The 13875-nt window shown below is 25.1% G+C and overlaps 2 protein-coding genes across 2 annotated transcripts; one reads left to right on the forward strand and one right to left on the reverse strand.

Annotated features, from left to right (window-relative positions):
* Positions 1–3470: 3470 nt before the first annotated feature.
* On the reverse strand, positions 3471–7810 carry LOC132924645 (checkpoint protein HUS1). Its single transcript, XM_060989073.1, has 6 exons — positions 7245–7810; positions 6978–7178; positions 6038–6144; positions 4974–5081; positions 4635–4821; positions 3471–3696 (listed from the first exon to the last, which is right to left on the reverse strand). The coding sequence occupies exons 1-6, from the start codon at positions 7294–7296 to the stop codon at positions 3518–3520; spliced, it is 834 nt and encodes a 277-aa protein (XP_060845056.1). The 5' UTR covers positions 7297–7810; the 3' UTR covers positions 3471–3517.
* A 40-nt stretch (positions 7811–7850) lies between these two features.
* On the forward strand, positions 7851–10021 carry LOC132924652 (V-type proton ATPase subunit D). The gene is made up of 6 exons (XM_060989084.1): positions 7851–8172; positions 8496–8613; positions 8690–8837; positions 8898–9113; positions 9208–9286; positions 9746–10021. Exons 1-6 carry the CDS (start codon positions 8132–8134, stop codon positions 9867–9869), a joined length of 726 nt encoding a protein of 241 aa, XP_060845067.1. The 5' UTR covers positions 7851–8131; the 3' UTR covers positions 9870–10021.
* Positions 10022–13875: the final 3854 nt, after the last annotated feature.

Raw genomic sequence — 13875 nt, forward strand, 5'->3', positions numbered from 1 at the left:
ATGTTTTTTTTCGGGTAAAAATGATTGACGTGTAAAGTTGGCCCGAATAAAAATAAACGTATAATTTTGTTGTAATATTTTTGAGAACCACTTAGCCTTAGCATTACCCAAAGGACACCACATGATTCTCATTATCCTCCAAAAATTATTTTCATTTTCATATTATTATACATGATACAAAATTCGTTATACAAATATACAATTTTGTAAAAATTTAGATAAAATGTTGGATTTAATTTTAGTACCCATCAGTAAGTACAAAAAATACTAATACATACTATAATAGCTATTGAGTTAATTATTTATTTTTATAGAATGACGGGAAACATTGGGGATGATCTGTTGTAAAATACTGCTATATAGATATAAGATATGCGGCATGTAGATACCGGGGCACTGGGTTATTTATTAGGTATATGAATAACGAAAAATTATAAAAATAAATTGTAGGTATACCACATTACCACAATCGCATCTTTGCACTCAAAAGTTAACATCGGACATCTTCGTACATCACAGTGGACCCCAGTTGATTGAAGCATTGTAACTATAGGCTATAGGTACACGAGCATAGGCGTGCGTGGACATTTGTGGCAGGCTGGGCTAAGTCAATAAATATTAAGAAACCTGAACTCTGATGGAAGAAACAATTAAAATGTTACATACTTTAATTTACCAACTCATAATCACCCACTATTTAAGGCATAAATCATTCATATGATTAAAAACAGATACATATTTTTTTTTAATTAAATAAGAAATATTGTAATTGCCAACACAGTTTAATACAATTTCGAAATCTGTAATGGTAATATGACATAATATGTTATCAATTTTATTTTTAAAGACATTTAATTTATTATTATTTATTATCATTGTGTATCAGTTATTTTTCACCTACCTATTTAATGTTTTATGATTTTTTAAAAATCAAAAATCTTTATGTTTAGAACATGTATTACTATGTATAAAAATTTTGGTACGGCTCGCAGGGTGTGCCACGGCCCACCCGCCCCCCCCTGTGCGCACGCTTATGAGTAGGAATACAGTAGATTCTTAAAACTTTGACAAAGTTGTGTAAAAATTAAAATCAGCTTTTGAAATAACACCTCTATGACTTTTAACTTTGAAGTGTTCATATTAATTTATTAATTTTAAATAAGCAACTATATTAATATTCGTTCTACATTAACGAAACAATTAAAGTGATAGTTCCAAACTGCATGCTTTGTTTAATATTGCTCATTTGCACAATTATAATGGAATACATTTGATTATTATATAGGTATTATCTCACGACTCACCACAAACTTTTCATATTTATACCGCTATTTTTAAAATTTAAAATTAAATTCTATAAGAAATTCTTATAATGTATACCTGTTGTACTTTCTTTCGGACCGTCCAGCCATCCTCAAGGACCACGGGTACACTTGTCATGTTAACCAAAATAATGATAAATCGGTTAATAAATATTCATTTGGTTTCTATACTTAATTATTGTTGATTTAACAACATTTTTGAACAAAGATATTTTTTTACGACTTTTTCAATAATATATTTTATAAACCACTATGGTGCTTTTCTAACAATTTTCTACAACTTTGACAAAGTTGTGTAAGAATTAAAATCAGCTTATAGTCTTGATACATAAAGTGGGATTAATATTTCAACCATTTTTTTACTTCCCTAATGTTTTCTATTTATTAGAAACATAGAAATCCAACAATCCCGAACACATTATACCTACATGAGTATAAAGTGAATCGTCACTGCAAACGTCAAAAATGACATTGTATGCCAGTGGCGTAATTGTGGGGGGGGGGGGGGGCAAGAGGGGGCAGTTGCCCCCCTGACATTTTTTTGAAAGCTAAAGATATATATTTTAACCGTGGGGGAGGGGTGGAGGGGTTTTGATAATAATAAATATATTATATTCATTATACATTGCCCCCCCCCCTAGATTTTTTCCCAGTTACGCCACTGTTGTATGCGTTTTATTAAATAATATGTAGATATGTTAAAAATAGTAACATTTTATAATTAATTTCAAATTTTACACACAGTTAATCGGTAGTGCACAGACTTATCCTATCACTTTTATATTGCTGTTCTCGAGCCGTTCGCCAAGTATATAGAATTGTCCCCGACGGCTTCAGGATACCATAATCACGGTAACAATTAGCGCTGCATAACGGAGCATTTCTTCGGTACTGGTTATAATGTATTATATTTCCCCGTCAGAAAGGTAAAGCAGGAATTCCGCAGTGAAAATATATTAAAACAATTGAACATTAGTACACGAGAGCGGCTAGCGGGTACCTAAATATATTTATAAGTAACCAGTTAATTAATTAAAAATCCGTTATGGTTGTGCGGTTGTGCCATATTATAGATATTATACTCATTAAGCTCATCCCCCGACATGGGCCATGGATATACCATAATATATTAATATAGTTGATAATCTAAAGGAGATTCCGATTAGAGAATTTATAAAAGGAAAATACTTTAAATGTCAATCGAAAATCGAAAAGCAATTTATAGTAATAGGACAATTACAACTTGAGAAATTAGTTTTAGTGTACCTAGGTATTTAAAGCCATTAATTTACAATAATATACCAATTATCAGTTATATGTAAGTATCTATATGTGAGGTATGTAACATAAATACATAATATTCATATATTAAAATATGTTTTATCGATTTTGCAGCAACCATATAGTTGTGTTCAAGGAACTTTATAAACTAGAATAATTTGAATGTATAAATATATTCCTAAATAATTTTTATAATTTCCTATACATTTAGAATATTCAGATTATTATGACAATTTCCAGAACTAAAAGAACCTAAGGGCTAAGACTAAGACGATATTTAAAATAATTACAATAATTACATATCTATTTAATAGTTCAACAAAGAACTTTAATCAAACTTATACTTTAAATTTATGATTGACCAATGAATACAAATCTGAGACAACACAAATAAATGAGCCAGTCAAATTAGGATTTATGGTTTAGAAATTTGCAATTTACACATATAAATTACAACAAGAATATTGAAGAATTGTATACGCACGTATTCAGTCTATGGGGACACTGTAAATAAGGGTGTCCATTAAACAGCATACTCAGGTGTACCATAGATATTCAGTCCTAAGAGACCTTGAGACCATCACAGCCCTCTAAGACTATTGTACTATTTTCGTTTAAACTTGTATTTTTATTCAAAAAGCAATTTATTTTTATTTACTGATGGGAATTCTTTGAATTATTTAAATAACACTACCATACAAGATACAACTTAATAACTTAATAGCTAGCAGTGTAGCACACAACAATTCATTTTAATTCCTTATTTTAAGTGTTCTAAACTTTTAAAATATATACTTTAAATAGTAACTTGTTTATGTTCCTTTAAATTATAGATATTGGATCAAAATAAGATAATACTTTAAAATATTATAGATAAAAAAAAATTATTTATTTACAAATTTAATATTTTTACGTTAATCATCAATACCACTTAAGAAATAATGTAATACATATTCATCTTCTTCAATCGAGCAATGTAACAGCAGTCCTTCTACTACATGACATAATATTTTTGACAAGTTTAATGTTTCGCAATTTAAAAATTGTGAAAATTTTTTGATATCAACTATTGTAGAATATTTATTTTCTTTATCTGAAATCAATGAATACATATTATTGTAGTTTATAATAAATTAACTTATATAAGTATAATATTACATTACAAAAACAAAATATTTATTTCTTGTCTAATTATTTGAAAGACAAAGTATATAAAACAGGTAATTTAATAAACCAATGTTAAGAATAATTACTTGAAGTAACTCCATAAGTACAAGTAGTTGTAGTATATCTATAATTATTTTAAATGAGCAAGATTTTTATCACAGAACAATGATGCTAGATGCTAGTACTTTGTTAAATCAGTTGGTAACCTAACTGGTTGGTTCATTAACTTCAGAACACTTACGTTATTTTTATACCTTTATTGCTTACAATTTGTTAAATCAACAAAATATATAGCATAGAATACTTTATTGCAAAAATATTTTTCATGAATTATAGTAAAAAAATAATTAAAATATACTTTATAATATAATAGTTTTTTAAAAACATGTTTTTAAATCCTATAATAATAACCTTACCTTTATAATATACCTTTATTGCTTATTGTTCAGCAAATTTATAAATTAATAAATATAGTATAAATTAAGTAATTTCCAGTAAATTTTATATGTAAAGATTTTACATAAAATTACTAATGTTATGTACTTAATATAAGTATTTTTTAGTATAATTCTACAGGTACAACATGTAACATTTTTATACCCTCATATTATATATATAAATAAATATTATAATTTTAATAATTAAAACGAAATTTAACATAAATTATTTTACAGGTTAACAGTTTTAATTATTACCATAAAAAATAAAAATTTGTAGTTAATTTAGTAAACATTTAAATTTAAGCTTGGTTTGGTATGGCAGAAAAAATTCCTACAAAAAAGTTGTTAGATAATAAATTTATTTTGAGTATACATTTGTGTAAACATAATGTAATAAATTTTATTTTTAATGTTTTGAACTTACCAGTTGAATTTTGTACATTAACTATCTCAAGACCAATAAAATGTGTGTCGACTGTGGCTGATAAATTTGAAACTCCTAAAACCATTTTTCCAGAAGCATCCAATGATACCATTAACCTGGGACCAATACGTTTCATTTTATCAACAATGTGCCGTACTACTCGTATTGATGGCATAACAACACTAATCTAAATTAAATCACACATTTAATAAATTAATAAAAGTATAAGAGTTTTACTTTAAAAAGTAACATCCAAAAAATTGTTTATGTTATCTTGTTTGTTTTAAATATAAAATATTTGATAAGTAAAATTAATTAAAAACATGTTAATACTATTACATTATGAGCAGGTATGGTTGGCTCCTTATATTCTGACCAATCCTTTGGGAGTATAACAGTAACTGGAATATCATGAGTACACAACTGTTTACTAGATACTTGAGACTCCTAAAATATGAATAATGTATTGTTAATTTTTATCAGACTATATAAGTATTATATCATGAATTAAATGTACTATCATAATTCATAATGTAACAGATTACTAATAGCAAGTAATGGAAATTCCTTGACCAAAGATGAATTTAATGTGTTGTGCATTCGAATTTCAGAAATGTATAGAATTGTAATTAAATCTGAACAAGAAATGCTTGTTTCTTATTTTAATAAACTACAGGACCTAACTTAGAAAAATTACATCCTATAATATACATTTATTATGAAGAAAATAATGAAACACTTTATGAAAACAAAGATATGAAGATATGATATAAGAAAATTAAAGCAATTATGAAAATATAAATAAGAAACATTTAAAGAGTTAAAGAGTTACAGTTTTATAAATTCTATAGGCTCCTATAATTTAACTATATTTTTTTAATTATTTCTGCTACTTTAGTTTCCCGTAAAAAATATGTTTCAAAGTTGTAACTTATAAAAACAAAAATTTGATCTACAATGATTTGCTACCGAATAAAAAGTTTAGTGTTATTAACAACTAAAAATGTTTTATTAAACACAATTAACATTGATGAAGCAATTTAAGTATATTTTAATATCAACTTTATTAGAAAAATCTTTAATGTTTAAGTAAATAAACTGTACTAACTATTAAGCAATATTATATTTAGAACATTTTTTCTTAATATTATTATTATTTATTAGTCATAAACATGTTTATTTATTTAATGTCCAAAATTAAATTAATAATAAAAAATTAATCATTTATATAGCTAGTAATGTAACATGTAAGTATACAACAGAATTTAAATATTTCATTAAAGTTGACTGACCCAGTTAATATCAAATTAAGATTGGCCCATTAATTACTAATTAGTAGTTTGCAACATCACTGCTTAAACAGATATTTAATTTATGACCATATTATTTATAAATATAATAACCAGATCCAATTCAATAGTTAGACACGGAGATAATTTATCAGTAAGTTTCATCTTGAGAGTTTTTAAGTTTGTTTGTTTTGCTGAACTCAATGAAGATGCAAGCATATCTAAAAGAAAAAAAAGAAATATAAATTAATGTATACCAAACAAATAATTGTATATCATTCAAAAGTTATTTCCAAATAATAACATTAGCAACCTTAAGTTGACATTGGATTTTCTTTACTTTGTAAATTTTATTTTTGAACAGAAACAGTTGAATTTGAATCAAACATTACTTTAATACAATACACAAACACTTTAATTTTTCTTAAGTTTCTGAAATAATATTTTTATGCAATTAACCATGGTAATTATGTGGTCTGGAGGAAAATTAAAATTTAAACCTATTTCTTATAACTTCATCACATGACTGGAAACATCAAAAAATATTTTTCTTACTTCCTCATTTCAGAAATTAATTTGTCTACAGTAGAAAATAAAGTTCTAGTATTTAAAAGGTCATTAAGTGTTATGCATGTTATGTCAAGTTAATCATTTTTGGGTAAAATAAATTAATGAGTAGAGTGGATATCTCTATAAGTAGTATTAAAGATTGAATTATAAACAAATAAACAATTATTAATTTCATTTGAAATTTTTGATTTAATTTGTAAAGCAGTTTTTGAATAGTTCTCAAGTATTAAATATATATACGTAGGTACTTTATAAATACCATGTATTTTTATAAAATTCTAAACCTAATTTATTAGGTACATTCATGATAAATGTCTTTATGAAACAAACTAATTAGAATGTATAGTGTACTGGAATAAATTTAAAGTAACATTTTAATATCATTTTAAGTAAAAGTAAAATACAATTATTCACAATATCAGCTACTTTTCTATTCAATTACAGTTATCACTAAATACATCAAATATAATATAATAATACATACCAATTGGTAAACTGAATAAAATTTCATTAGATTCCGTTTCACCAATCATATCATAGTCTTTAAAAAATGATTGTTGGTCTAATACAGACCAAACACTGATTTGATTACTGCTTGATTCATTTGGAGCAATTAAGTATAACTTAGTAGAACTCAGTCTCAAAACTACATTTCTACATAATTTGGATAAAATAATAACAATGCCTAAGTTAAAAAAAAAATGTTTTAAATTTAAAAATAAAAATATTAGATATGATATTTTATACTTACTGTAGAATTGTTTCATGCAATGTGGATCAATGATTTTTCCGCGAAACTTCATTATTTTGTTTAAAAGTTAACTATCTTATTATAAAAATAATTTTAAAAAAAACATGTTATGTAGTATACTCAGTCTTATATTAAAATAAAATATTGAAATATGTGACAGTGGACCATGGACTTAAAAAATAATAATTACAATTAAAACTTAGGTACTAGGATTAAATTTAAAAATATTTTGTGATATTATCAAATTTGTTATCAAATTTTAACTCTGGTTTTTTCGAATTCCCGCGATTTTGCACCATGATATTATAGCGATTATTATATTCTGTGAAATTTATTCTGTGAGACACATATATTATGTAAGTAATAATAAATTACTACATGGGTGAGACACGGACTAAAATAAGATAGATCTATCTAAATATCTAAGTCCGCTAATTACTGATGGTCTTGTAAAATCCGTGCCCCGTGGTTACTTTATGGATAATGATGATAATTGATAATCAACGTGAGAGATAATATTTCAATTTTGTTATCATTGATCAGCTGTTTTACTTGAATCTTTCAATGCATTTTTAGCTCCACCTATAAAATAAAATACTATAGTAGTATTATTATAATTTACACTGTATGCTGTATTGTATTAGTGTATTGTGTATTTGCGTTTGTGTACACACTATACTGTTTAGGTTTAGTGCTCACTGCCACACCGCAGTACCTACTCTAGCACAAAAATCGGCAGCAGATTTCTAAAATTTTAAGGAGCTCGCTAAAGATAAATTCGTTTCATAAGTTCGACATGTTATTTAACAGTTACTCGATTTTACAGTTTTAAGATCTTATCTATTATTATTTATTACATTAATTTTTAAAGCAATAAGTTATTCATCATGTCGGGAAAAGACAAATTGCCAATATTTCCATCTCGTGGGTGAGTAAATCAACTGATAAGATATCGAATTTGGGCGTTGTCTGTTGAGGCATTGCTTAAATATAATTTGTAATTAATTAATGGCTGAGGCAACATACATTCGCTATTTTTTTTTTCAAAACTATACTAATTTAATCAAACTATACATATAATTCATCGTAGAACATTAACAACATTGATCATTGATTGTTGTCTATTGATACATTTGATACACTATGTCTAAAAAAGAAGAAACTGATCTTAAAATTCCTATTCCTATTATAGCATTATGTGCTGTATTGCTGTTCCTGAAATACAATTATAATTTTAAAATTATGTTTTAGTGCTCAAACAATGATGAAAGGGCGTCTTATGGGAGCACAAAAAGGTCATAGTTTGTTAAAAAAAAAAGCCGATGCTTTACAAATGAGATTTCGTTTGATTCTTGGTAAAATTATTCAGGTACAATTAAATATTATTCATAGTCATTTTCTGAACTAAAAACTTGTAAATATTAAATTAACTATCTTATATGTAGACAAAGACATTGATGGGTGAAGTAATGAAAGAAGCAGCATTTTCTTTGGCCGAAGCTAAATTTACTACTGGTGATTTTAATCAAGTTGTCTTGCAAAATGTAACGAAAGCTCAAATTAAAATACGTACCAAAAAAGATAACGTTGCTGGTAATAAAAAAATATTTGTATTATATTTTATAACTTTTTTAATAAATATATTTAATTTAGGTGTGACATTGCCTGTTTTTGAAAGTTACCAGGATGGTACAGACACTTATGAATTAGCGGGTTTGGCTAGAGGGGGTCAACAGTTGGCCAAACTTAAAAAAAATTATCAAACTGCAATTAAACTCTTGGTTGAATTAGCATCATTGCAAACATCTTTTGTTACACTAGATGATGTTATTAAAATAACAAATAGAAGAGTCAATGCTATTGAACATGGTATGTATTTGAATTGAAGTATATTTTCTTCTTGTTTATTGTATTGTATGTTTTTTTATGTATTATGAATCTAATTCTATAATTCCTTTTCTAGTTATCATACCCAGGATTGAGAAAACACTTGCGTATATTATTTCTGAGCTTGACGAATTAGAACGAGAAGAATTTTACAGGTATATATTTTATATAATATACTCTTATCAATTGAGAACTGAATTCAGAGGCAATCAGTTTTTGTCAGTCTAACGACTCCCACTATTTACCCCCACATAGTTTACAATCTATATTTCTGCTTTGTATTAATGTCACATCTCTGCACACAAGTCAGCCACCATGTACAGTTTTCAACTTTAATAGAATATATTTATAATTTACTCTTGAAAAACAAATTTATTAAATTTATGTGAATGTGATATACCTAATTATTTTATTATAAACAAAAAAACATCTTTAAAATAAAAATAATTTATGTATTTTAAGAATGAATGCTAAAAACAAAATTTTTTTATGCAATTTCTTGTATTTCGTATAATATTGCCTGGTTCATAACAAAAAATCAACTTTTGTAATATATTGGTTTGATAATTTATTTAATTTTTTTACTGATTTTGTTTTATATTTGTATTATTAAGATTAAAGAAGATTCAAGATAAGAAGAAAATTGCCAATAAGAAGAAAGAACAACTTAAGAAAGACATGAAAGAAGCTGAGTATGGTAACATGTTGGATGAAGGAGATGAAGATTTGTTATTTTAATTGAAATAATATTAAATATATTTTGCTTTTAATATATAATATGAATTAGACACTCTTCAAGGATATTAAATAATTATTTAAATTATTATAAAAATAACTGTACTTCAAACTCTTATAGTAATTAATATAAAATCAAATGAATGTTTACATTATTTGCAATATTCAATCATTTTTTTCAGTTACCATATAATGTGTCCAATCATCCTCATTAAACTTAGGTAAATAAACTATTTGATGCAAAGTTATTACATTTTGATTTATACATATAGCTAAAAGTAAGATTTCTATGGTTGAATTGTTGAGCTACAAAAATAATGTACTTTTTAATATATAAAATATATATGTTTTATTAGTTATAATTGTATTGGTTTATATAAGTGATTAGTGTCCACTATAGATAGTAGATGTTTAAATATTTTTATTTTATTTTTGTGTAATGAACATTCCATTATTCATCTAACTACCTACTAGGTGCCGAGATAATATCTCATAAATAATTTTTATTGTGTATGTAATGAAATAAATTATTTTAACATGCATATTATGTATTCACCACACCATAAAAGAATTTGTTGTTTTTATTATTGTTGTAAATTATAATATACTTATTATTAATAATAATATTCTATATTTACATAAATATTATTAACTTAAATGTTATCTTATACTTTTCAAATACCTTTACTGTTACCAATTTAGATCAATATTAAAGTATTAATATATTATTTAAAATATTAGTTAAAAATGTACATTTTTAAAATATTAAGTTCTCAATATTTATATAAATTAATAGTTTGAAATATTTTCATATCAAAAGTAATTTCCAAAACCAAATTAAATAAATAATAGGTTCTAATTTGTTTTTCCATTTTTTTTTCATTATGTCTTGTTGGCTAGACTATGAAAAGTATATAAAAAAAGTAAAACTTAAAGCATAAAAACATAAAATTGCGACTACCATGATATGTACTTTCAAGTTCCACTCCCATTATTTTTCAATGTATAGATACACTTTCATCTGTAAATTTGTATGGTATAATGATCACTGGCCAATTTAGGATACTTTGAAATTTAAATAGTTTCAATCAATAAACATATATAAATTTTAAAAATGGTATTGTCATAATATATAACTAAAAAATATACAATACTGCTCTGGTAATTGGTATACATTAAAAATTACCCATGCTAGACTTTTATTTTTAATTATATCTTGCTAGTTTTTCTTGCAGATCTCAATAAATATTGTACTTATGTTTAAGTTTTACTAAAAATAACATATTTTTTTAATTTTATTTGATATGAAAATTTATATTACAGCCATTTTATTATATAAATATTCAAAATAGAGAAAAATGTATGATAAGAAAGTTTTATTTTTATTTAAAAATAACTAAAATGATCTATACATTTTATATGTTTTTAAAATGTTTTATAGGGGTTTTGGGGTCAACTTAAGAAATTTTAGCAGGAATATCTATATAGTTTTTTTTTTACTTTTTTTTAAATATAATGTGAAGAAAACAACATTAATGGAAAACTGCTTGTAAGTTTTTTGATTAGACGATACACGAATGTGAATGTGATAGATAACGTCACCATTAGCTATTAAAACATAGTATTAGGCGATTTGTGGTCAAAATGCAATTACTTAAACGCTGTCAAGCATAGAGTTTAACATTATTTAAGGCTGTTCAATCTAAAAAATGAATTTTAAAAAAAGCAGACGCTATATATATTAGATGTCGAGTGAATCAATGTTATTATTGTGTAAATTTTGAGTTCAATGATATATTAAGTATTGTAAACACAAAATTATTTTGAGTAGATGAGACGTTCTAGCCTATATCACTAAGTATATTTCATGTTATATTTTTGGTATAGCTATTAGAGTTATTTAGAGTTATTTTACTTTTAGTATAACAGTATATTAATATAATTTTTACTATAATTTTGTCAAAAATCTAACTTTAAATGGTTATAAAAAAATATTATGACTAAACATTTCTAATATTTTTCAATTTTAAAATCAACAATTTACTAAGAATTTTGTATTAAATTCAAGCATTTATATTTTATATCCATTTTAAAGACATACATTTTTATCTGCATTTATAAAAATAACTAAAACAATTTTAATTCCCAATAAATAGCTTAAAAAATTTCAAAATATTTTTTAAATTAAATAATGTATAGAAATCAATTTTGTTGAAAATTGGATATCCATATAATATACTCCTTTTCCTTAATTTTTTGTTTATTTTTACAATTATTTTAAAAAATACTGGTAAATTTTACCTTTCAAGTACACACTAAATCCTATTTTCTATCCAAAATCATCCTCAAAGTTCAAAATTGTACTATTTTTTCGAGTACTTATGTATGTATAATGTATATACAGACAAAAAATAATAATAATAGAAACACACATCATTGTAAAATCAATAAATTTATCGCACCGCACAGAATTTTAAATTGAGGTTTTATTTTATTTTAAATTATAAAATTAACAATCATTTTATATTTATGGGTATATTTGTTATTAATAATTATGTACTTATAATTTTTACTATGTATCCATAAAAAATACAATACTACCATTTTCATTTAATTATTTAAAGCTCTATTATTAAACTGATAATTAATTTTTAGTCGTAAAAAGGACAGTAAGAGGGAGAGGCTAGACTTAATCATATATTTCATTTTTTTTTTTAAATAATGAAACATTGAAATGGATTCTATCTATCGCTTATTCTAGATAGTAAAATATATCATATTAACCATAAATTATAATGATGCATACAAATAATAATAACTTAACGCATAATAAATATTTAAAATAAAATACATACCAACTAAAAGTTGAATAATATAGCAGGTTTAAGGTTACCTACCTATAAATGTTTTGTAAGACTGAAGTATACAAATACAACTCTACGGGAAGGTAAAAATATTGTGTCGTTTTGAGTGTTTTGACAAATATGTTGTTCTCAAATTAGATTTTCATTTTAGCCATGTTTTTCTGTAGATACCACGAACTAAGATACTAGTATCTTAATTCGTGGTAGATACTTACCTATACTCGTATAGCCATAGCTATTACCTGATGGGTATCTATTATAAATTATAATAGCCGAGAGCCGACGACAGTAGGTATAGCTGCTTTTCATTTTTATTTTATCTCTATTATTTATATACAATTTTATCAATTTGAGAAGTGAGTGCATAGGCTAAGTATAAACTATATTTAAGTATACGCTTAAATGGGCATATTATCTATTTAAAATAAGGACATTTTATACTTTCCGACTTTCGCAAAGACCAGCCAGGCAATGCACGTTCGTAACCCAACCGAGTCTACCATCCATATGCCTGTCGTGTACTGAAGCTTCAAGCCTCTATGCATATGCAAGACGCAAGTCGACTGATCGGGGTTCGATTTCATTCTGAATACAGTATACATCTGTATATCCTCCAGTCTCCACTACACTATTGTCTATAAGCTATAATATTATATTCCAGGAAAATAATTTTCTGTTTTAAGAAAAAGTAAGTACAATACATAGGATATTTTTTAATTTTTTAATATTTGTCAAAATTTACAAAGGTGCACTTGCCTAATTTTTCATAAAGTAAAAAAGAACTTAAGAATACTCTTAAAATAAAAACATATATAAAAAATACAAAAATACAAAAATTTCATTAGTTCACTTTGCTAGTAAAAGTAATTAGTATACCTTATTGTAGGTACGTTGAAAATTACAAAATATAATGAATATTGCAAAATTCACGTTTTTAGATAAATAAAAAACATATTAATAAAAATAATAGTGTTAAATTTACAATGTCAAGATTTTTAAATTTTAGAAGAACAACGCGTGATAGTATAAAAAAAGTAATTATATTTGTAGGCATTTAAAGGGCAGGAGACTAAAGATAGAAACGCGTATACCCGACGCCACGCGCGCTCACAGTTTTAGCTGCGACGCTGCGTTCATATCTATAT

This window comes from Rhopalosiphum padi, chromosome 1, assembly GCF_020882245.1.
Source record: "Rhopalosiphum padi isolate XX-2018 chromosome 1, ASM2088224v1, whole genome shotgun sequence".
Lineage (NCBI taxonomy): Eukaryota > Metazoa > Arthropoda > Insecta > Hemiptera > Aphididae > Rhopalosiphum > Rhopalosiphum padi.